At 43.0% G+C, this 25,032-nt stretch overlaps 1 protein-coding gene and 1 long non-coding RNA gene across 2 annotated transcripts in view; one reads left to right on the top strand and one right to left on the bottom strand.

Moving 5' to 3' along the window:
- Window positions 1-25,032, bottom strand: part of Pdzd2 (PDZ domain containing 2) — a 347,654-nt gene that overhangs the window by 81,745 nt on the left and 240,877 nt on the right. Inside the window, 3 exon segments of the mRNA XM_048368575.1 lie at window positions 1,853-1,985; window positions 5,662-5,804; window positions 15,170-15,671. Coding sequence (XP_048224532.1) covers window positions 1,853-1,985; window positions 5,662-5,804; window positions 15,170-15,671 — 778 coding nt within the window.
- Window positions 5,945-23,257, top strand: LOC125367853. The gene is made up of 3 exons (XR_007214167.1): window positions 5,945-6,430; window positions 17,082-17,084; window positions 23,247-23,257. It is a non-coding gene; the product is annotated as an uncharacterized LOC125367853 (long non-coding RNA).

The following is a 25,032-nucleotide window of genomic DNA, read 5'->3' as shown; positions in this document are numbered from 1 at the left end:
TGAGCCCCCCCCTCCCACCTCCTCTTCTCCAGCTCATACTTTCAACTCCAGCCATTTCCAATCTTCCTCACACTGCCTATCCACTGCCTTCTCCCCCAGCGGCACCCACGGCTTGGACCACGCTTAATATAACAGACTCTGGCCTGCAAGGCCTGTGCACTTGCTTCTGGATCATCCACTGCCCCTCCTTTCTTCTCTAATGTCCTTGACTTTCATCCCCTGCAGTATACCTTTAACATCCTTTGTCTTTCTGCCCTCCCTCCTGTCCAATACGGTTTCTGTTCATCGCCCTGTCCCTTCACCTGGCCCAGGGCTTTAATATCCACAGTGTCCTTTTGTCTCACCCAATGGAAACCTCACTAGCTTCAACTCATTAGAAAGAAATGAGATTGTTTACTGAATCAAAACGTCAATCTGGAGACACAATGAAAGCAGCCCTTGAACAACATTTAAAGGTCAACAACAACACGTGGAACCACACTCCGTTAGGACGAGACAGACTCCAAGAGAGTGCAATCAACTAACTCAGTGCTTGGTTTCCTAGGTGCACACAGAGAAGGCCAGAGCAGGTGGGGGATGCAGGCATGATCATCAAGTGCTTGTGACAACCCCAAGTGCAACCAAGAAACACACAAGATCCAAGGGCTCCCCGGGAGATGTCATAGAACACGAGGCCAGGGGGGTGGGGGGTGTTATCCAGGGCTGTGGAGCTGAGTCAATGGCAACAAGGTAGCTGTGGTGTCTCCTCACCCACCCGCAGCAGCCACTTCCACAGGGACGGGGACCCATAGAAGGTTTTAATCAGCATTTGGCTTGAGAGTTCACATGGAATAGAAGACCAAGGAAATATCCATCTTACACGGTGGATTTTACAAACTGCATCAGTTGGCACTTACTGATTTATTACTAGTTTTACTTCCAGCTTCAGGAACCTGAAGAAATTTGGTGTTCAGTTATTCATTATGACCATTACACTGTTAGTCCCCTACCTATGGAAATGAAAAGTTATCAGACAAAAGCGTTCCCATTTGTGATGTCAATGCTGCAGGATCTCTGGCAGAAAAGAGTTGTGATCTAGGGAGAGGCCATCTCCACTGTTGTGACTTGGAAAGGAAATGTCTCCCAAATGGCTGTGTGTTGTAGGCAATGGGCCCCAGTGCACAGTTCAAAGGTGGAGCTAAAGGAAGTGATGGGACCATGAAAACTCTGACTTTATAATGGATTAATCCATTAATTGAGGTGGTGGAACCCAAAAGGTGAGGCTTGATAGCAGGAAGCAGGTTTCTGGGAACATGGCTTTGAAGAGTTATCTTGTCCACAATCCCTTCCTTTCTCTGTGTCTCTGCTTCCTGGCCATTCTCAGGTGAGCAGCTTTCCTCTGCCATGCCTTTCCTCTATGCTGTTTGTGTCTTGTCATAGATCTAAAAGCAATGGAATCCCCTCACCACGGACTAAAACTTTCATTGTTCAAGCTGTTTATCTCAGGTATTTTGTCACAGTGCTGACAAACTGGGACACATGCCTTCTTCTTCCCCATTTTCCTCCCTTCTGTACCTCCTCTTCCATCTCTCCTTCAGTGTCCTTTCTACCTTTTCCATCTCTTAGTGATCACATTTCTTTTTCATTCCCTATCATACAACCTGAAAAAATAAAAAAAAAATCACTACACCCATTCTAGCTAAGGGTCTCCATGCAGGCTTGCCCTGAGGAGTCATGAATATTTAATGGCCCCAAAGTAGACATGGAGGGTCACACACACACTGGCATGTGGCACAGGGAGGGCTTCCATCCAACTTCCTTACCACCATTTAGAAATATTAAAAAAAAAAACAACCCAGACAACGTGACCTACCTTGCTGGCTACCACCAGCTGCACCATGCCAGTGGCTGAGCGGAGAATGGCCACAGCTTCCTCATGGGAGAGGCCAACCAATAAGTGACCATTGATTACGAGCAGCTCATCTCCTAGGGACAGTCTGCCATCCCTAACAAACAGATATGGAAAAAGAAATCTTGTGTCAAGACATTCTGTGCCCAAGAAGAGTCATTTTCAAGGGTCTAGAGGAGGTCGTGAGACAGGACAGTTAAATTGGGCTCAAGAGGCAGTGGTGACAACCAGAAATGGTTTGGGACAGGGCTGATTCTTTCTGGCGTCCAGATTCCTACAAAGAGTGAAAAGCTTCAGGGTTTCATCAATAATCATGTTCTTAACTTTCCCCATATCCAGTATGAGTGGCAATAGAACTCCCGCCCAAGTAGAGATGGTGGCAGAGAAACCAAGACCCCAATTTTTTAAAGGAGAGAGAGAGAGAGAGAGAGAGAGAGAGAGAGAGAGAGAGAGAGAGAGAGAGAGAGAGAGAGAGAGAGAATATGTGCAGTGCTAGGGATTGAACCCAGGCCTTGCACATACCAAGTAAGCACTCTACCACTAAGCTATATCCCAACCCCTTGTTTTTTTGAGACAATGTCTCACTATGTAGCTCAGACTGGCCTTGATGGTACTATGTACACAAGGCTGGCCTTGAACTCACCCTCTTCATGCCTCAGAATCTTGAGTGCTGGGATTATAGGCATGTGTCATGATGCTAAACTAAGTAATTTTTTTTTAATCCTGTCATACTGCCTGATGACCAAGTCTGATCAGCACAGAACTGACTCACTGAGCTAAACTCAGAGACAACTGAAGTCCGTTCCTAACCCTGTGCCCTCTCTCTTTGTAGGTGACAGGACCCTCTCTAGGTCTCCTTGGAAGCATCTGTGAGTGACATTACCCCATGTGTGTGTCTGAGGATGAAGCCTTCTAATGCTTTTCTCATGTACATAGTTGTAACCAAGCTTCACAGGCAAGAAGGATCCACACAATAATAATGTTACGATTGTAGCTGTCAGACCTGACCTATAATCATGGCTGTTCTTTATTTCTTTCCAGTTTAAATTATTATTGATTCTGACTTCCTGCGGGGCTGGCAGAAGACCTTGCTAGCAAGGAGACTCGCTCCCAGGGCAGGCCATGGCCCCTGGGTGACACACTATGGCAGAGCAGTGGCCCATCACATCTGGCTAGAAGGTCCCTTAGGTGTGTTCCAGCTAAGCCTTCTTTGGTGTGGTCTCCCTGAATCACAAAGGAGCCAGGGGCTGCTATATATGGGACAGGAAATCAGGTGATGTGGAAAGACTTTGGACCTGGAGCTCCATTTTTCCTTCAAAGGCTTCTCGTTGACATCATGACAGACAGCTGTCATGGAAGCCAGACATGTCTCCAATCCGTCTAGGCCTACCCAGCTCTGCATCTCTCCAATCTGCTTCTCTTCCTATGATTTCAACAAACCAACTAGCCTCTCCCAGCTTATGCTCACCTCCCTCTTCTTGCTTTCAACAAGTTCTCTATCTCTCTGTCTCCTTTTTCTAGGGCAAAAGCATAATATAGGCTTTAAATGAAGCCTGGAGACACCAGAGACTTCCAAGCCTCTGCTTCTCGTCTTTTAAAAGTTCCCAAAGCAGAGAACTACTAAGGGCCCCACTTGTTGCTTAGGATGCTGAGGAAAAGGAAATAGGAGAATCAGAGGGGAGAAATAACTGGCATCTCAGGGAGATGATCCCACAGGAGGAGAGTGATCCTGGCATAAATACATGATTCTGGTAAGTGTCTCTGGGTTTACTTTTTCCACAATATTATCAAGACCATGCAAGCCCCAGCCCCTTTCCTATTTGCTCTTTAATTCCCTGGCTTCTATCTCCTGTTATTAGCTAGAACACCCTACTTGTGAGTCAAATACCACAGAGACAGCAACACACAACTCCAGGCTGGGAATGCAAAGAAAATGATGAGACCCATTAGAAATGGCTTGGAGGAGAAATAGGGAAGAACAGTTCCACAGAAAGCTTATCTTTGGGCACAGAAATTTCCTAATTGCCAAGTTGCTCAAAATAGACTAGAACATAAGACGGAAGCATAATGGAAAAAGAAAAAGGCTACCTGATGGGAGTTCCTTAAGGCACGTGTCATGCAGGAAGTTTAATAATGCCCATCTGGGCTAAAACCATCTGAAGTCGTAATCTTTTAATAATTACTGTCACCTAGATAATTGACAGTTGCAGTTAATCACATCTCTAGTTATTAGCATCCTACTCTCTAAGAGGATTGAAAACATGAAACACTTTGTTACGTCTTCTACTGGCCTTCTAAGTTTTCCGTTCTTTTAGTTTTGGTGCCGGTCCTGGGGCTTATATTTAGAGCCTGGGCACTGTCCCTGAGTGTTTTTGCTCAAGGCTAGTGCTCTACCTCTCTAGTTACAGCTCTTCCTCTGGCTTTTTTGTTACCTAATTGGAGATAAGAGCCAGGCTGGCTTTGAACCACAATCCTCAGACCTCAGCCTCCTGAGTAGCTAGGATTATAGGCATAAGCCACCAATTCCCAGCTGTTTTCAATTCTTTAGCCTAACTATCTACATGTAGTTCCTTCAACTATACCTCATGAGATATACTTTGAGTCCCTTCTTGCTCATGGTCAGGCCAATACTACTCTGGCCTGTCTATCACTCTTAGAATCAGGGTACTTGGCCTGGAAAAGTTCCAGACTGCACAAAAGACATTCATCTCCTACATCAGTGAAATTCTCCCTCTCTCTACATACTAGATATGTTCTGGCATGCAGTACACGTACGTGCCCCATCATGCCTTGTAAAGTGTAGACACTCAGTGCTCAGAAGCAGTTAGCAGTGCCTGCTCATTTTGAGCTGACTGTCTCCTACATACTCAGAATGACTTTATTTCTCTTTTTTTCACATTCTGTAAGTAAACATTGTCTTTCTTACTACTTCACATAACTGTTCATATTAAAAATAGAAGAGGAGTGCCCATGGAGAAAAAGGCTTTGCTCCCTTTCACGCCAGTGTTAACAGGCATGTATACGCAAGTGTGTGTAAAATCCGGACAGTCTTGTCAGGCAAACTTGAACCGTGCCCACATTTCCGAGCAAGTCATTAGTCTCCATCTTCCAGGAGTTAAGAATATCAAGAATGTGTTGGGGCTGGGGATATAGCCTAGTGGCAAGAGTGCCTGCCTCGGATACACGAGGCCCTAGGTTCGATTCCCCAGCACCACATACACAGAAAAAAAAACGGCCAGAAGCGGCGCTGTGGCTCAAGTGGCAGAGTGCTAGCCTTGAGCGGGAAGAAGCCAGGGACAGTGTTCAGGCCCTGAGTCCAAGGCCCAGGACTGGCCAAAAAAAAAAAAAAAAAAAAAAACCACAAAAAAAAGAATATCAAGAATGTGATATTGTTTAGTGGCATAGTCTGGAGAAATAATGATACTGTTTAATAATGTACCTGATTATTAATAAGTAATAGTATCATCTTATCAGCATCTTAAAAGTTAGGATTAGTAGCATTTACTTGAATCTAAAACTAGACAGAAATCCAATCTCTCCTCCAGGGCTGGGAAGTTCCTGCAGTGTCCTTGCCAATTACCCACTTCCTGTGCTCAGAGATAGGTTTAATTAGAATTGCTCTTGCCTGATTTCCTTTTGTGGTCAACATAACCTTTATGAACTATAATTACCAGGGTTTTGACCACATGGAAGAGGAAAGTACCCAGCACCCGAGGGAAAGGTAGGAGGAGGATAAGAGGGGGTGGAGGTGGGGGAGGGTATTATCTAGTCACCTGTGAGCGGCACCTCCTTCCTTCACTTGGGTGACAACGATAGCGTGAGGTGAGCGCTTTGATCCTCGGCCTCCACTAACCTGAATTCCCAGCCCATCTGACTCTTTGAGCAGCTCCATCTTCCATATCCGGCCAACTTCCTCCTTGGAAGAGAAAAGTAAGCATGCATGAAGGACGTGGACAGAGTGATGGCACTGACACAGGCGAATGGGGGGCCACATCAGTCTAAATTTCCATCGCTCAGCAACAGACACCACAGATCATGTCAGAAGTAAAGTCTCATGGATTGGCCCAACATCTCTGGATGACAGCGCCATCCCAAAAACAGTAAGAGGAAAGTAGAAAAATGGCAGTGTTCTATTTGTGCCACCCAGTCTGAAGCCATTGGTACCCCTGTCGTGGTTGAAAATGGCTGCCAACAACTGAGAACCTGGATATTCACTTAAGTTGAATGCTAGGAAAATAGCATCATCTGTGGCTAGAGGCTGTGACTCTGGACAGCCCAGCAAGTGTCCTTCTGCCTGAGATCCAGGCACCACTATGCATGTAAACAGTGACTGAGTCTGAGGTCCTCCCACCTCTGCACAGTTACTAATTAATAAAGGAAGATGAAAGGAAGGACTCAGGTCCTGGCGCCAGGAGACTTCGACCAGCTAGTATGAAGCTAGCTCTGCCATTTATAACTTTACAAAGTTGTCTCCTACAAAATACGGGTTTCCTTGCCTCCAAGGCGGGAATCATCATCAACATTTTGAAGTTTGCAGTTAGGGTTAATTCATGGGAACAGGAGCAGCATGACAACACCCGTCATGCACTGCTGCAGTGTGTCCCTTCCCGGAAATGCTTGGGACCAGAAGGACCTCAGATTTTTGTAATATTTGCATATGCATGATATAGGGATGGGTTACAAACATAAACACAAAATTTATTTATGTCTCATATGTAATATATATATATGCATATATGTAGCCTGAAGGTAATTTCATTTTGTTTTTTATTTTATGAAACAGCATCTCCCTGTGGAGCCCACATGGCCTCTGATTTGCTAATTTCAGCCTCCTGAATGCTCTTCTAGTTCCAACCCCGATGGAAATTTTATACAGCATTTCTAGTGCCCCTACGTTCCTCTTTGACCCATTACATGAGGTCAGGTATGGAATTTTCCACTTGTGGCATCATGTTAGTGGCTCAATAATTTCTGTACTTTAGATCATTTTGGATTTTCAGATCAGGATACTCATCCTGAACCTATACACATTAAAAACACTGAGTTCAATTTCAGATTCCTGAAACACATAAATGAGATCTTTGGTAGGAAAAACCAAAGCAGAAATTGATGACTTGAATGTCAACTGTTGGTGGATAGAACAGGTTACAGTATTTGTTCGCCTGTCCTCTCAACATATTCAAAACATGCTTCCACCCCTACAAAATCTATCCTTCAACACCCCCCCCCCCCAGGCCCCAACTAGCTGATCTGTCTTTAGGGGGGGAAGAGGGGTACAGCAATGGAGGGACAAAGGGTGAACAAATGCAGCAGTGGTATTCCTTAGACACTGCATTGAAAATGAACTCTACAACTTGTGGGTGAAGATGGAAAGGGAGAGAGTAAAGGAAGGATGACATTGCTCAAAAAGAAATGTACTCATTACCTGACTTATGAAATGGTAACCCCTCTGTACATCACCTTGATAATAACAATAAAAATAATGCAGTAGGGCTGGGAATGTGGCTTAGCAGTAGAGTGCTTGCCTAGTATGCATGAAGCCCTGGGTTTGATTCCTGAGCACCACATAAATAGAAAAAGATGGAAGTGGTACTGTGGCTCAAGTGGTAGAGTGCTAGCCTTGAGCAAAAAGGAAGCCAGGGACGGTACTCAGGCCCTGATTTCAAGCCTCAGGACTGGCAAAAAAGAAATAGATAAATGAAATAAAGTAGGGAAAAAATCAGCTAATTCATGTCTTTAAGCCATTTGGCCACTTTTCTACTCTGGTTCATCTTCCACTTAAATCCTATTTCCTCTCAAGAACACAAACATGTTCAATGTAAAATGATTGGATTCTTTCAGACACAGGCTGGTCAGAGAAATTAGTTCAAGTGATTTGGGGGTGAAGGGGTTATTTAGGTTTACCCCCATAGTTTTCTTTGGTCCTAGATATATAGGCACAGGTTACAACATATTCCCCCAGGTACAAAACAAAAGCCATCTGTTTTTCTCATCCATCATGAAGGTCCATCCAATGCAGCCTCGAAGGTCCAATAAGACAAACCCATCAGCTCCCAAGAAATAGGCAACTTGCCCATTCAAGTTGCTTACAAAGGAGAAAGAATGTGAAACATTTAGAAAATCTGAAACACACTGTCAGAAACTAAAATGAAACTTTATGCAATCATAAAAAAGCCAGATGTGGGGCAGTCACTGATGTGCAGCAATAGGAATGTCTGGGGAAATTATTACCAGACACCCCTACTTTTTCTAGAACAGTGCTGTTTGGTGGTGATCCATGATTCCAGCCACATGCAATGGTGCCAACTGTCTCCTCTGCCCACTGACCACAGACAAATGCAGCCTGTCTGGCCAAACGTAACTTCAGAAGTCATTGGCTAACCACAGTAGCTCATGAGCTTGTCAATGATCTCCATTTTATCCAATTGTCTCTCTCTGGACTTCACGATTTTTTGGTTTGCTGCCTCTGACCTCTGGAACACCTTTCTCTTCCCCATTCAGAAACACCCTTACTGGCCTTATAGTCTCTCATAGGTCCATGACTTCCCAAAAAAGCCATGCTGGGAAACATTGAAGCTGCCAAGATGGCAGCTCTTGGCAGCTTTGATGGTCTAGCGAATCTGGATCACCAGAAAGAACAAATCAGGATGTGTGAAGAGCTATGGCCTGGCTGGCTGGGTCTCCTATAAGTGAATCCTGGACAGGCCCCAGCTGCCTCCCTGGGCTTCATGACAGCAGGATAGTGGCTTGACTAGTCAGATTCTTGGGTTCTAGCAGATGAGACAGGACTGCTTTGTTTCTCAGCACAGAAAAGCTGTAGCCTCTTTGCCAAGAGCAACAGGGTCCAACACTGGAGTTCAGAAATGAGAAAATTCATGTGGCTCGATCCCAAATTAATAAAACCCTATCGGTCCCCATTAATGGCTCATACTATCACTCTGTTTTCTTTTATTGCCCTTTTCGTGTGTGTGTGTGTGTGTGTGTGTGTGTGTGTGTGTGTGTGTGTGTGTAAGTGGGGATCATGGGGCTTGAACTGAGGGCCTAGGCGCTGCCTTTGAACTTTTATTTTGCTCAAGGCTAGTGCTCTACCACTTCTGGCTCTTTGGTGATTATTTGAAGGTAAGAGTTTCATGATTTTCCTGCCTGGGTTAACCTTGAATCACAATCTTCAGATCTCAGCCTCTTGAGTAGCTAAGATTACAGGTGTAAACCACAGTGCTAGGCCCTTACTGTCCTCTTTTGTTAAGCAGAACATCTAAGTATGGCTTACAGAGGATATGACAATACCAGATACATTCCTCCTTAGTTTTAAATGCTTGTAGAAGTAGGACTTAAGATAAGAAGCTTGCAAAACAATGTCCACAGGGATGGAAAATGTCCTAAATGTACCCTTGGATATAGATGAGTTAAAGATAATTCACAAATAGCATTCATATACACAGATGAATTAAAGACAATTTACAAACAGCATTCACATACACAGTGCATTTGTACCTGGATCCAACACACACACAGCCAGTTAAAATCTAATAAAACCCCCATCTAATTAATACAAACAGTTTCTGAGGATACAAATGACAGTCTGTAATATGGACCTGTAACTTTTTTTTTTTTTTAAAGACATAGCCACACAATGTTTCCTGGGTTGCTCTTGAATTATTGGATTGGATCTTCCTATCTTGCCCCTCAAGTGCTAGGACTACAAGTCCACACCACTGTGTTCACAGAGCCAATTACTCTTGTCAAAAACCATTCTCTCGGGCTAGGGGTATGGCCTAGTGGCAAGAGTGCTTGTCTCGTATACATGAGGCCCTGGGTTCAATTCCCCAGCACCACATGTACAGAAAACGGCCAGAAGTGGCGCTGTGGCTCAAGTGGCAGAGTGCTAGCCTTGAGCAAAAAGAAGCCAGGGACAGTGCTCAGGCCCTGAGTCCAAGCCCCAGGACTGGCAAAAACAAGAACAAAAACAAACCATTCTCTCCTCTCCTTCTCCTTTGCGCCTCTGCCTCCCCTCCCCTTTTCTCGAACTCTCTTCCCTCTTTTATCCAATAATATGATTTTCCCTATAGTTGTATAAGGAAATCAACTAATTTCCCTTATATGATGGGGTTAGAAGAGGACTGTTCAAAGGAATCGATGTAGATTTCCTTGGCTTGGAATTTCTCCATCACCGACGTTCTGAGGAATATAAAGAAAGACAAGCAGCAAGAAGCAAATTTTATCAATTTCTTAGCTCCATTATCAGTACTAAATTTAGTTAGATATAGCTAAAACAACATACAGTGAAAAACTACGCTTTGAAACTTTTAGTGCTAAAAAGCACTGGCCAAAAGCAAACTTAAATATGTCAGTTTGCCGATGGCTACCTTACAGTTCCACTTGGGTATATATAACTCACACCTCAGCAGGCTCTCATCTGGGTTCTTTTCTCTCCTATTCTTGGTTTTTCCATATCATATAGAGGAACAAGCCAAAAGCCACGAGTGATGTTTGATCCCTCCCTCTATCTCATTTCTCATAGCTGAACCATGTGAGATCTCTGCATTTTACAGTATTCCTAAAATAGGCCCTGTATCCAGCACGCTCTGCTCATCTTCCTCACCAGTACTCTTGTCACAGCCAGCAGCCTCTTTAGCTGGGGTGACCACAATAGCCTCTGATCTGGTCTCTCATTTTATTCTTCACCTTCTACAGTTCATTGTTCTCCATCCGATATTCAAGGTGAGTGTGTGAAAAACCCAGGGCATAATACAACCAGCTCGAGTTCTCCGATGGCTTCCATAGCTCTGGGTAGACTGAGAACCAGGTCCTCGCTTGCCCAAGCTGGTGCTATTGAAGCTGCTTCTGGTAATTCTTTTCTGGGAATCTTCTGTCCCAAAATTTTTTCAGGGCTGCTCTTTTCTGACATTTAGGCCCAACTCAAACAGCACCTCTTTAATGTGTTCTTTCTCTGCTGACAGTGTGATATCACGCAGCCCCATTCTATAACACTGGCCTGCTACCTTCCTCTTCACTCTCATTTAGTTCATTTACAGTACTTGTCACTAGCAGGTATCCTGATTCATTTGTTTGTTTCATGTTTCTAGCCCTTTACTAGGCAATAAATTCCACATGACAGGAACGCCTCCTCATTTATCAGTAGGTTCTCTAGTAACTAGAATAGCACTTATTACATAGCCAATTCCAAAAGTATCAAAGAATTAACAAGTATATAAAATGTTTATCCAGGAATCTTATAGTTCTTTGGTGTCACTGAAACTAATAGCAAGAAGCTCATCCAGATGGGACACCAATTTGTGTGTGTGTATGGGGGGGGTGTTTTTCTCAATTGAGGACACACTTTCTCTTTATTATTAAAGATTTATGAGTTATTTCAATGAGAATACTCCTGGAATGGAGTGAACTAATAGCAACATTATAATAGCTGTATCAGGAGGGGACAGCTCTCTGTCAGAAAAGTACAAATTCCACAGGTAGGGGACACCGTGTATTTTCCAACATTCAATGCATGACCACTGAGTCCCGAGACAGACCCTATTGAGACAGAAGTCTTGTTAGACATGGCTTAAAGGGAAACTGTAAGAGACATCAGCCTATTGAGAAAAAGCCAAACCACAAAAAATGGGCTACTACGGACTTCTGTCCTAATGTTGTCAGAGTTCTCCTTCCCTGTGAACCACCAACTAATGTATGAGTTCACACATGTATCTCTGCACTGAAGCCAACTCGGGGATTTATTTACCAAGATGGGTGGTGCATTCGAGGGAGCTGTCTTGCAGGAGTTAAATGACCTCATTTCTGCTGGAATCCAAAATAATGTTTTACACAGCAGCATCTTTGCCCCAAATGTGAGAAGACACATCATTCATTTAGAATTTCACTGCAGTAGATGCTTTGGCTCTTGCTACAAAACTATTCTGAGACGATTTGCTTATCCCTTCATTTTTAGAATGATCAGTAAGAGGTGTGAAAAAATGTGTGAGAGCTGGAAGTCTCTTAGTCATTGAACCAAAATACTGAGTGTACAGGTGAGAAAGGCCAGAGCTACCGGAAGGTCACAGAACTGGGGACAGAAATGGGGTAGAAGCTCCTTGTCCCATACCCCAAGCTTGGTGTCCTGGGTGTCTCTACTAATAAAGACCTACAGAACACCCACAGGAAGAAGATTTGGGCAAGCTGGTGACACTTTTGGAGACGGCCCAGAGGAAGGTCTAGCACCAGGTAGGGTGGATGACAATTATGGGGTAAGCCCTCAAATGGACCTGCAGACATAAATATATCAGCCATGAATAAATTTGCAAGCCTGGAAAATGGCAGGGTTTTCCCTTTGCTGTGGGACTACACTTGGTTATATTCATTTTTTACTACATACTGTCACCAAAATACATGTTGCATGTAAACCACCATATATCAAAACCATCACTATGAAAGACTAATGCCCTTTGCTAGAAAGTTAGTAAAGCATCTGAGCTTATCTCTAAAATTTCTTCTGTATGTCCTAGGAAATTCGAATGCTTCAAAGATGGACCTACTGTGTTTAAAACATTTCTTATGTATTCATCTTTATTTTTTATGTTTTATACAAACATATAATTAAAAAACAAGGTATTTGTTAATAGGAAATACATTTCCCCTTGTTTTGTTAAGGGAGAATAGAACAGGAAAACAAAGACTGAAGATTTATTTGAACGTAATATCTTCTCAGAACAACTAAGTCTAAGAAAAAGAAGTACCTGACAAACAAAAAGGGTCTGAATGAGGATTACAGATATTTTGTTTAATTTATTAAGTCTTTGTAGATATATTAAATCATTAATAAAGCAGAAACGGAACAACACTGACATGTTTAATCTTCTATTATTCAACTGGAATGGAATTTTCCTCCCAATGACTTAAGAGGCAAATAGCTAATTTCTGTGTCTCTGGAAATTCTATTTTCATCATGACCTTGGTCTCAACTATCTTGGAGGAAAAATAAAAATCCACTTTAGCCCAAGAACCCAAGCAACTTTTTTTTTTTTTAATCAGTCCTCGGGCTTGAACTCAGAGTATGGGCACTGTTCCTGAGCTTTCTTGCTCAAGGCAAGCACTCTACCACTTTGAGCCACAGTGCCACTTCTGGTTTTCTGGGAGTTAATTGGAGATGAGAGTCTCACAGACTTTCCTGCCTGGGCTGGCTTTGAACCATGATCCTCAGATCTCAGCCTCCTGAAAAACTTGGATTGCAGGTATGAGCCACTGGTGTTGGGCTACTAAACAGCATTTTAAAGATTGTCCATGGTTGTTCTTTCCTTAGTGTACCAGGGTGTTGAGGACGTTATGCAGTTCTACTTCCTGCCAACTATGAGCAAATCTATCTACTGAATTTACTTCTGGGTTGAAGGCGTTGAAACATACATACCTGGGAAGGTGTGTAGTCCATTCCCATTTACTAACACCAAAAGTATGACCAGAGCCAATAATTGGTCCATGGTTTATCAATAGGTGTACAGATTTCAAACTTCAGACAGCAAGTCTTTCCTTTCTCTAAGAATGGAACTTTTAAAAATTGCTCCAAAGAAAATAACTAGTTTGGGATTTTTTTCACCCTTTCATTGACAATATCTAGTCTATTTGTCATTGAGCACAAAAAGTCACATAAAGGAACTCACCTATGTTCATTCTTCATACAGTCTAACCCAGAAACTAAATGCTTTGTTGTTGCTTTTAATTATGGTAACTGGAAGGTGGGTACTCTCTTAGAAGTTTAGAGTTTTATTTTCCTTCTGTTGAAAGAATTTCAAATCATCTCCACTGTGTCCTAGGAAAAATTAAAGCCTTTTTGTGTGTGTGTGTGTGTGGGGGGGGGTTGTGTGTGAGATTTAACCTCTTTTGGTATCCATAAGGAAGCCAGTATTTCTTACCCTTTGTATTTTTTCACTTTAGGCTTTCTGTGATCCACAATCTAATATCCAGTTTCAGTAGTCTCTGCTAAATAGTATATTCTGAAGGAGCATGGTCCCTTAGGAAAGAGGTTAATTTGATTCTTCTAACCTGTCATAGAGATTGCCTAACATTACAGAAACAATTGCATCCAACAGCCTTACAAGAAATTGCATTCATTCTCAGGGCCTCTTTCTTTGGCAGGTAAGCTAAACACAAGACTCCTAGTGGCGATTTCCCACCTTTTCAATTTTCTCTTTCATCCCTAGAGAAGGAGGCTCCTGAACCAGAGAAGAAACCAATCAGTACCCACCTAGAAATCTACTATTTCCTTAAAAGGGCCACAGAGGATTCTTGGCACAAACACACTTATCCTAAAGAAATATAAAAAAATGTTAGTGACCCCAGGGAAGACAGTTTGAGGGCAAGAGGCTCACCATCTCTAATAAGAATATGTCACATCCATTTGCTTTTAAACCAACCTTGATCATCACAGACGGATACCACAGTACCAGAGGTTTCTGTGAAGGTTTCAGACTTCACTGGAATTTGCCAATGTAGATATAATGACATGATTCCATGAAAATAGCACTGCTGCAGGCTGCTGGTGGCTCATGCCTGTAATTTTAGCTACTCAAGGAGTTGAGATCTGAGGATCAAGGTTCAAAGCCAGCCCGGGCAGGAAGTTCTGTGAAATTATCCCCAACTAACTACTAGACAACCGCAAGTAGAGCTATGGCTCGAAGTGCTAGAGTGCTAGCCTTGACCGAAGGAACTCAGGGAGAGCTCCTGTGCCTTGAGTTCAAGCCTTACAGCTGACTTTAAAAAGTAAATAAATAGAAAGTAGCACTGGTTTTGAACAGATACTAACACAAGCAGTTGCTTCCCTTTCTGATGGCTACCCTTCCTGTGGGAAGCTGGGATGTTTGGCCAGCAGGACTTCTTGGCCTTGAAGTAGTAATTGTTCTGTGTCCCCAGTGATGATTAAAGAGGCATCTCAAGGTCTTTCTCTGCAGCTTTTATGACACAAATTTTACAACCGCAAGCCTGAACTTTTCTACTTCTGATCACTTGGCTGGCTCTTTATGGAAGTAGAATAAGATCACAAACACTTTTGTTGTTATTGCTATCTTCCTTCCCTCCCCCATCTCTGGCCATACTGGAGTTTGAACTCATGATCTTCTTCTTGCTAGGCAGGTGGCTCTATCATATGAACCAGACATCCTCTCACCCATCATTTCTCTTGGTGAGTTAGTGCTGGTTCCCTGAATATTTTAGGGATTATTTTCTAAACTTGAAAAGCAACTTCCAATAAGATTTCCTTTAAAATACGGATTATATAAGCAAACCAAACCTTACCCGTGCCAGGCAGTCACTTGATTGGCAGTCCGTCTTGCCAGCCTTTGAGAAGCGGCGTTTGTCATTGTTGGTGGCCAGAGGTGCATCTGTCTTTGGAACTCTATTCTCAGCTCCTCTGTCCCCCTCAGTCTTTTCTACATGGGGCCCAGTCACCTCCTTGAGAGAATGTGGGCCATTTTCCAGCTCCAAGCTATGCCCATTTCCCAGTTCAGGGTCCGTACATTTCTCCTGCTCAGAGCTGGGCTCATCGGCCAAGTCACCGCCAGCGCTGCTCTTAGATTCTTCTGGGCCCTTGTTGCCAGGAGGTCTGGAAATGACTCCAAACTTCCTTGTTCTTTTCCCCTTTTTTGAAGTTTGGTCACCCAGCTCCAAGGTAGGTGTGTCTCCTGGTTCCGAGCTGTTGCTACTGTGGCCATTGTAAGTCGGATGGGCTTTGTGCTTGAAGCGCCGCAGCATGATCAGGTAGATGAAGCCGCCATTCCAGCACTGCTCAGCCAGGTAACTGCAGCAGAGAGAGACAGTGCGGGTTAGGCTCACCAACACCCTTTCTGGACAAGTAGCACCCAGTGCCCCTCACTCCTACCTCCCTCGGGCCCAGTGGCTGACAAACTGGCCAGTGGAATGAAGTACTTAGGCTTTCTAGAAAGCCCCAAACTCAGCTCCTACTTGTGATCTGTATAATTTGTTGATGCTAAAATGACCCCAACCTCCCCAAGGAAGACAATGCTCCATGAACTAGAAATTACTGATTTATGTCTTCTACGACATGGAATCAGTATAAGTTTTTTCCTAGCAACAAAGCCACTTCTACCAAACATTAAGATATGAAATTCTCTCTCTCTCTCTCTCTCTCTCTCTCTCTCTCTCTCTCTCCCTCCCTCCCTCCCTCTCTCTCTCTCTGTGGTGCTAGGATCTGAACTCAAGGTCAGGCAGGTCCTCTTGAACCATACCAGCAGACATTTTTTTACTTAGTTATTTTTCAGGTAGGATCTCATAGTTTTGCATGGCCTTGGACCAGTATCTCTCTGCCTATACTTCCTATGTAGCCGGAGTTACAGTTGTAGGCCATAATACTTGCCTTGCAAGCTCTCTTTGAAATATGGTCTTGCTATCTTCTTTTGCTCAGGTGGGCCCTGAACCTTAATCCTCATGTCTCCTCCCCCAAAGGAATTATAGACATTAACCACCATGCCCAACCCCCTCCCTGCAGCTCTAGGGCACTGAATCCAATGTGCTATGTATGCTAGACAAGGGCTCTACTATTGAGCTACACCCCAAGCCCTGAAAAAAAATCGTATAGTTCTAACAAGAACTGTACTGTTTTGTGGTACAGGAGGATAACTGTTTTAGATTTCTAAATAGCTAGTAGAGAGAAGTTAATTTTAAATGTTCTCAACACAAAGAAATGATAAATGTCTTAGATGATGTTGATTATTCTGATCTGATCACTACACATTTATATATATATAGAAATATCATGCTGTATTTCATAAACATATATAATTATGTATCAACATACAGAATAGATCTTAAAGAGACAGTGGGGTTGAAGCATTTTTTTCCTCTGCTTTCTCAGCAATAACTTGCATCAGAATTTCTCAGCAATAACTTGCATCAGAATGATCACACCCATATAAAGCAATTCTGCAAGTTACCAAGGTAAAGAAGAGACTAAATGATTAGAGGAGACCTGACACTCTGCTTTTAGGATTAAAAAACCCAACACAACAATAGAAGCTTCTGTCTCTCCGTAGCTAAGTTGAAAAAGATGCACTACTAAGTAGGCGCAGCGGGCTAGATGGTGCTAACGCGCCCCTGGCTGAGTAAACCCCGGCCCCTGTAGGCGGCACAGAATGGGGCCAGGCTTGCTCCTGGGGAAGGTCCTAGTCTGGGCTGGTCACCACACATGTAGGCTGTCACTGCTAGTTCTAGGCATCACAAGAAGAGGAACACTGAGGAGGAAGGAAACAAACTGACAAGACTGAGAGGAACCCTGTCAACCTGGAACGGACGGAGCTACAGGGGACACTCAGCACGGAGAAGACAGAGCCAGGCTCAGTGTCTCCTTAGGGAGTTAAGAACTACTGCAGATCTTAAAATAGAACAGGGAATGAAGTTACTGGAAGTATTTAGGACCCTAAGTCACTAAAGCTTCAGCCAACAGGACAATTGCCCAAATTTGGGAAACCAGGTCATGCTGGCCCTTCCAAACAAAGACACACAGGTCTGTAAAGAACCCAGGGAGATGTCTTCACCTCTGGAATTTTGCCACACCCCACACATCACTAGTTCCCAAGCAGAGTGTCAACACCTGAGCCCCCACAAATCAGACTTGCTTCTGGTCTTACTCCCACATAGAAGGCCCAAAGCCATGTTGCCTGTGTGTACAGTAAGTGAGTGAGCCAAGTCAGCTGCTCTCCCTCCAGGCACTGTGCTGACTCTGGGGAGATGAGGGATGCAGGTAAACAGACATTAAGATGCCCTCCTGAGATCTCAGTACCAGGAAAAATCAGATCTGAGAGCTGGCGCCCTTTGAACGTGGGAAGGAGTAGACAGGTGAGCAGAGTCTTCCTCTCACCTCACCATGGACTTGCATTTTGGTAGCAGGGTGGGAAGGGAAGAACTGACAACCAGTTGTAGTTGAAATGTATCAGATTCTGGCCCAAGACATATATTTCTTATATCTAGGGGTCAGACCAGAGCAATGACAGTGACTATTAGATGGATAAGAGAATAATTCTCAGTTTTTGCCACAGAGTGAACAAGAGAGAAGAAAACCATCAGCCAAGCCTAATAAAAACTCTCCTTGATTCATGGTTATAAGGTCATGGTATATGAGCATGTGAATTCACACACACACACACACACACACACACACACAGGTAAAAGCTACAACAGATCTCGGTATATTCTGTGAAACATTGTAGGGTGCAGGCTACTATTAGAGTCTAGAAAATTAAGATGAATCCTGTCTTTTAGCACAATTGTTCCACACAGCTTAAATTTCTTTTCCTTTCCTTCCTTCTCTCCCTCCCTCCCTTCCTCCCTCTCTCCCTTCCTTACCTTTCTTTCATGCGTTTTACCGCCCCCCCCCCCCCCCGCAGCCCCCACTGGGCTTGAACTCAGGGCCTCGGCACTGTCCTTGAGTGTCTTTGTGCTCAAGGCTAGTGCTCTACTAATTGAGTAAGCTCTATTTCTGGCTGTTTTTTGTGTTGATTATTGGAGATAAGAGCTTCATGGACTCCTGCCTGGGCTGGCTTTGAACTGTGATACCTAGATCTAAGCTTCCTGAGTAGCTAAGATTACAGGCCTGAGCAACCAGCACCTGGTCTAGATTTCATTTCTTTGGATTGTGAAGGTATGAAATCTTAAAGTAAGGTAGCCAGATTGATTTTTTGACAAATATCTACAATTTAAAATAATATATGTGTTCAGATGCTATAAAATACAGTATGAGAGAATAAAAACAGAACCAGGTGGAAAGTTGAACATCCAAGCTCTTATTCTGGTTTGGGTCCAACTATGTAATGGCAATCACAAAAGATTTCCATCAACTGATAAATGAATAAATGGTGGCGTATCCACATAACGGAATATTATTCAACAATAAAAATGAATTATATGCTATAATACAGATGAAACTTGGAAATGTTATGCTAAGTGAAAGAAGCCAGACCACAAAATTCCATATGTTGTATAATCCCATTTATATGACATGGCCAGAGTAGGCAAATATACAGAAGCAGAAAGATTAGTGGCTTCTAGGAGCTAGTGAGAAGAGAATTCGGGCCAATAGGTAGAAGCCTGGGAAGGGGGGTGTACGGAGGGGCACTCAGCGAAATGTTCTGGGATTAAGTACTTGTGATGGTTGTGTAGCATCATGCACACAATCAAACTCAACGAATTGTATTCGAATACATTTTACATTATAGAAATTATGTTAGCTTTCCATCCTGGTCACAAATATAATCAGCTTACAGAGAGCAAAAGCGTACTTTGGTTCACCACTTTGGAGGTTTCAGTGACTGGTTGGCATTGTTGCTTTTGGGCCTGTGGCATGACAGCACACTGTGGTGGTAGTACATGGCAAACTCATTCACCTATGGCTGGGATATGAAGGAGAGAAGATACATTGTAGTCCCAATGGGTAGAAGACCTCCCACTAGGTTCTACCGCAAAGGTTCTACTACCTCCCCACAGTGCCACAGGCTGGAGAGTGTCAGTGTTCAACACACGGCCTCTGGAGGTTACTTATCCAACCTTGGCTTGAATTGTCTTTCTTTTTCTTCTTGGTACTGATCCTGGCACTTGAACTCAGGGCCCAAGGGATTGTCCGTGAGCTTTTTACTCCAGGCTAGCATTCTACCATTGAGCCAAAGCTCCACTAACAGCTTTTTTTGGTAGTTTAGTGAAGAAAAGAGTCTCATAGACTTTCCTGCCTAGGCTGGCTTTGAACTGTGATCCTTAGATCTCAGCCTCCTGAGTACCTTGGATTACAGGTATGACCTGCCAGTGCCCAGTAATGTCTCAATTTTTAAAGAAGTAGCCAGTATCATAATCCTAGGCAAGCTTTGAATTCATCCTTTGGATAGGTTCTTTGTAGATCCCATTTTCCTAAGTACTCTCTCAGAAGAAACTGCAGCTCAGAAACAGTAGTCAGCTTGCTCAAGGTCGTATAGCTACTAAGTGGCAGGTGTAATTCAGTTGGCTTCTAAACCCCTTGCTATGCCCAGTGGGCAGGTCTGCTTTTCAGGCCATCCTCTGCACTTTGGTTTCCTCCTGTATGAAGTGAGCATTAAATGGCTTATCACTATGTTACATTTGTGTTTCAATATTCATGAATGCCAGTTTTCCAGGTAGAGTTCTGGGAATAAGAGGTATAGTCCATTCAAACAAGATCAATCCAATCCCAAGGATGGAACATAAAAGAAAAACAGAAACATTCGTTTTATGCCCACATTATCTTAGGGCTTTCTGTGGTTTGAATGTCCCCCCCCAGACTTGTCGTAGCGTGTGGCACTGCTAGGAGATGGAATGTATACGATGTGAGTTCTACTAGAGGGAGTTTGTGATGTTATTGAGAGTATGTCTTCGGTGGAGATATTAACAGTCTGCCTTTCCTCCTCTTTTTGCTTCCTGTGCCATGAAGTGAATGAGCTTTTTATACCACAATTGCCTGCCATTGTGCCACCCAAGGCCCAAAGTCAATGTATCCAGGCAACTACAGACCAAAATTCTCCAGAACTGATAGCCAAATAAACCTTCCCTCCTTTTAGGCTGATTTACCTCAGCTATGTGTCACAGTGATGAAAAGAGGACTAACACAGGCCTCTTGGATACTTATCATCAAATGGAAAAAAGATTTAGCCTGGAGAGCCAGGTCATTTACAATTAACTCTTGGAAAACTGTCTTTTATATTAAAATGCTGAACAATTTCACAATGGATCACATGTACAGTCCTTTTCTATCTGCAAAGGCTGGCCTATTGATTTGGAGTTCAAGCTCTTTCCCATCCGCAATCTCATGGAATCTTCCAGAATCTCTGAAGGTGCCTGGGATTGAGACAGTATTTTACTACTTCTCCAGGGTCCAAACTTGGCAAAACTACAAAGCTAAGAGGAGTTTATCTCTAGTTAACACCATCTCCCGGTCCTCTCCTGGCTTCCTAGCCATAAATAAGAACTGGACACCTTACAGGAACTGTATGACAGGCTGTTTTATTCCTTCCTGGACTCTGAATTTTGTAAGGTCTTCCCAAAGACAAAGCAGAGTGATGAATGATGAATGATGGACTCTAGCAAGTTGGTGAGAAAAGAGGCTTTCCAGTGGAGGAGTTTTCTTAGAATCACTGTAAACCTAGAGGTTGAGAAGTTCCAGTTGAGGGGGCTACATCTGGCAAGGGTCTTGTACTTTAACTCACAACAGGAAGCTGAGTGGTGCACACCTAGAATCCCACCACTCATTCAAGAGGTGGTGGCAGGTGGATGGGAACTTCTGGGCTACCTAGGGAGACCTTGTACACACTAACAAAAGCCTTAGACAGTGGAAGGCCAATGGGCACAAGAAGAGAGAGAACACTGAGGGTAGAATCAAAATAATGATAGTCAGCTCTCAAGATAACTAACCCACTCCGCCATGAGATGAGAAACTAGTTCCACGAAAAAGGTAATCATCTGCCCGTGCGGGTTACTCTTCCACACCAAGTGCTTCCTTAGGGCAGCCTCTGGCACTCTTCTGCTGGGCATGGGGCCTCAGTATGAGTTTTGATGGGAAGAACCTTTGAGAAAGGATCAATTAAATATAACTTACATGGTTTGGAAAAATTGAAGGCTTCCTTTTCATTAAAAAAAAAGTCTCATTAGTGAGGTGCCCGTTGCTCATGTCTGCAATCCTAGCTATTCTGGTGGATGAGATCTGAGGATTGTAGTTTGAAGCCAGCCTAGGCAGGAAAGTCCAGGAGACCTGTATCTCTAATGAACTGCCACCCCTCCCAACAAAAACAAAACAAAACAAAACCACCCTCAAACAAAACAAAAAGACCAGAAGTGGAGTTGTGGCCTTCAGCACAAAAGCTCAGGGACAGCACCTAGTGGTCTTTTCTATTGAAGTGGGCGCTTTAAACATTCCTGCTTTAGCCTGGTGGCTGGACTCTTGTGAAGGAAAACAACAAGTGTTTTGGGATAAGGAAGGATTTTTGAAATGTGAGGTTTTGTCTTAAACTGGTTTCTTTTCAAGATAGAATTATGACACACCTCAGCTTGTTCTAGAAAAAGAATGGAGTAAGGATATATTTTTAGATTACTTGTGTACTGATAATCTTATTTTAAAGACACCTCATGTCAATACATTCTACCCTGTTCAAATTAGCTAATCACAAGCAGCTTGTGAACCTGAGCTCAACCAATGGGAGCAGAGGGGTGGGGGTCTGCTGCATTAGGAATAAATGGGGGAGGAGCCTTCCCTCTCTGTGTGCGTGCTTGTCAGATTTTTGGCTGATGGCGCACCCTTCTGCAAAAGACAATTTTGCTGAGACAATTAAAAAAAATTGTGTCTATTGTTTATTGTTGTGACCCCCCCCACCAGGAGAGCATATTTATAACAACCAGCACACACACACACACACACACACACACACACACACACTCCACAAAGTTTATTGACAGCACAAAGCAGTGACATTTAAATTATCCCGATCTGTGAATAACTAACAAGTGAGCAGTATGCACAAGATATAAACACTGGACCATGGGATGACTTGTGTTCTGAGTAGGATGGTATAAAATTTCACTATGCTACTCAGAATGGTATCCAACCTAAAATCTATGAATTATCTCTTGAATTTCCATTTAATATTCTCAGGCTGAGGGTGACTGAAGTAATATCTCAAAAAAATGAGACAGCATGCTATAATTTGTGTGAATAGTTAACTGTCTTTCACTTTTGACCCATAAAACTTCCTCCAGCATTCATGAAACTACAGTAGACTAACTTGGTAGATCACCAGTAAAGTAAAAATGAACTTACTGACATAGAGCAGGGCAATGCACAAAACAACTAAGTTTATAATTGGTCTTGGTCCCCAACATCAAACTTATACAGTGAGGATAATATTTTAGTACTGACACCAGTAGCTAGAAATGAAAATGTTTATTTTAAAGCCAAGAAAATGTATAATTTTCCTTTAAAAAATTCATATTTTACAGTCATTCTATTCAATGTATACTATGTAACTTATAATTACATTGTCACATTATATGCATAATATATACATATATTATTACACTATATTCAATGTGAACTATGTAACTTGTGAGTTGGAGCAGGAGGGAGAAAATGGCAGAGAAAGAAGGAAGGGATGACATCAAGAAGCATTGTATTATAACCTAATTTATGGAAGTGCAGCACTTTTGTATAACTACTTAATAGTAACAATAAAATTTAAGAAATTTTTAATGTGTGTATATTAGTGTACAAAGGGTTGTACATTGTGATATAGGCATACCATTAATGTACCCTGGCCTTTGTTATTTCTTAAGGAAGAGTCAATAGAGACGAAATTATAGTGAGAGGGATTAGAAATGAGACATGTATTTTCCCTGTGAGCCTACAACACTGATTAATTCCAGTACATTGGTCTTTAAGACAGCAGCTACATTTATGTCCAGTGACATTAAGTGCACACTCTTCTTCCCTTTCTCCAATAAAACTTATCCCTGCAACCACTGGATTGGCTATAGTACCCTTTCTGTACCGAAGTAGAGCTGGCTCTTTCCTCTTTTTTTTTTTGCCAGTCCTGGGGCTTGGACTCAGGGCCTGAGCACTGTCCCTGGCTTCTTTTTGCTCAAGGCTAGCACTCTGCCACTTGAGCCACAGCGCCACTTCTGGCCGTTTTCTGTACATGTGATGCTGGGAAATTGAACCCAGGGCTTCATGTATATGAGGCAAGCACTCTGCCACTAGGCCATATCCCCAGCCCCAGAACTGGCCCTTTCTATTTCCTGTTCTGAGCTTCTGGATATAAAGGGGAAGGGAGGGGTGCTGTAGAGGAACCCCGCATAAAAAGCGACCAAGACCAGCCAGGCACCAGTGGCGTGTGCCTATAATCCTACTCAGGAAGCTGAGACCTGAGGATTGCAGTTCATAGCCTTTTCTGCACTTCCATGCACAAAAGTCTCTTATTTCCAATTAACCATTCACAAACCAGAAGTGGCGCTGTGGCTCAAGGTGGCAGAACACTATCCTTGAGCAAAAATAAGCTCAGGGACAGCAATCATGCAAGTTCAAGCTCCAGGACTGACCAAAAAAAAAAAAAAAAAAAAAAAGCAGCCAAGTCACAGGATCAATGGAAAAATTATCTTGATTCTTTGCAACAAGGTGGCACTGGTTTTTCATATTTATCTCAAAAACTCACATCTCAAACTAACAAGGTTAACTTATATTTAGAATTCTGATGGCAAATTACCTCTAATGCTAGGAAACATGGCACTTTTTCACTCCAGTGGACTTCAATAGACTTCACAGGGAAGAAGCAGAAGGATGGCCCTTTCCATTATATAGCAGTGAGCTAAGAAGGTTCCACTTTCCTCACAGGCTTTTCTGCACGAATCAATAAAAACTGTTCAAAACACTCATTGGCTTTCTGGAAATACAAATTTGGCAGCTAACCTAAGTAGAAAAGGCCTGGTCAACAGTGGAAATGGATCTCCTAAGACATACTGGGTCTGCAAAGAGAATCTCTAGGCTTCAACTTTCAGATGATTGCATTTTTACTAAATTACTCTGAGTGTATCATAGTTTTGTTATGAGATCAACTTATGGTCCATATAGAATCAAATTACAACTCCAGCCACACAGTTTGACTAACTCTATTTGATATTTGGTTATATTTCCCCAGTATTTGAGGACAAGGGGCGCTGGTACACATGAGTCTCTCCTCATTAGGGAATTGGTGATACATATTTATTGTAGTCATCTCAGCTGCTAGAAAACATTGCCATTGATGGAGTCATTTATAAACAGTCACATTTGTAGAGGCTGAGATGGCCAAGATCAGGCATCTGGTGAGAGCTTGCTTTTGGATTCATACACAGTCCACTTTCTCTCAATAAATACACCCAGGGTAGAAGGGGCAAGGACTTTCTTGGGAGTATTTTTTTTGTCAGTCATGGGAGCTTGAGCTCTTGGCCTGGGTTCTGTCCCTGAGCTCTTCAGCTCAAAGCTAGTGCTCTACCACTTGAGCCACAGCACCACTTCTGGGTTTCTGGTGGTTAATTGGAGATAAGAGTCTCACGGACTTTTCTGCCTGGGCTGGCTTTGCACCACGATCTTCAGATCTCAGCTTCCTAGGTAGCTAGGATTGCAG

Source organism: Perognathus longimembris, chromosome 19, assembly GCF_023159225.1.
Source record: "Perognathus longimembris pacificus isolate PPM17 chromosome 19, ASM2315922v1, whole genome shotgun sequence".
NCBI classification, from domain to species: domain Eukaryota; kingdom Metazoa; phylum Chordata; class Mammalia; order Rodentia; family Heteromyidae; genus Perognathus; species Perognathus longimembris.
The sequence above is the reverse complement of the archived record's forward strand: the minus strand, read 5'-3'. Positions and strand labels throughout refer to the sequence as shown.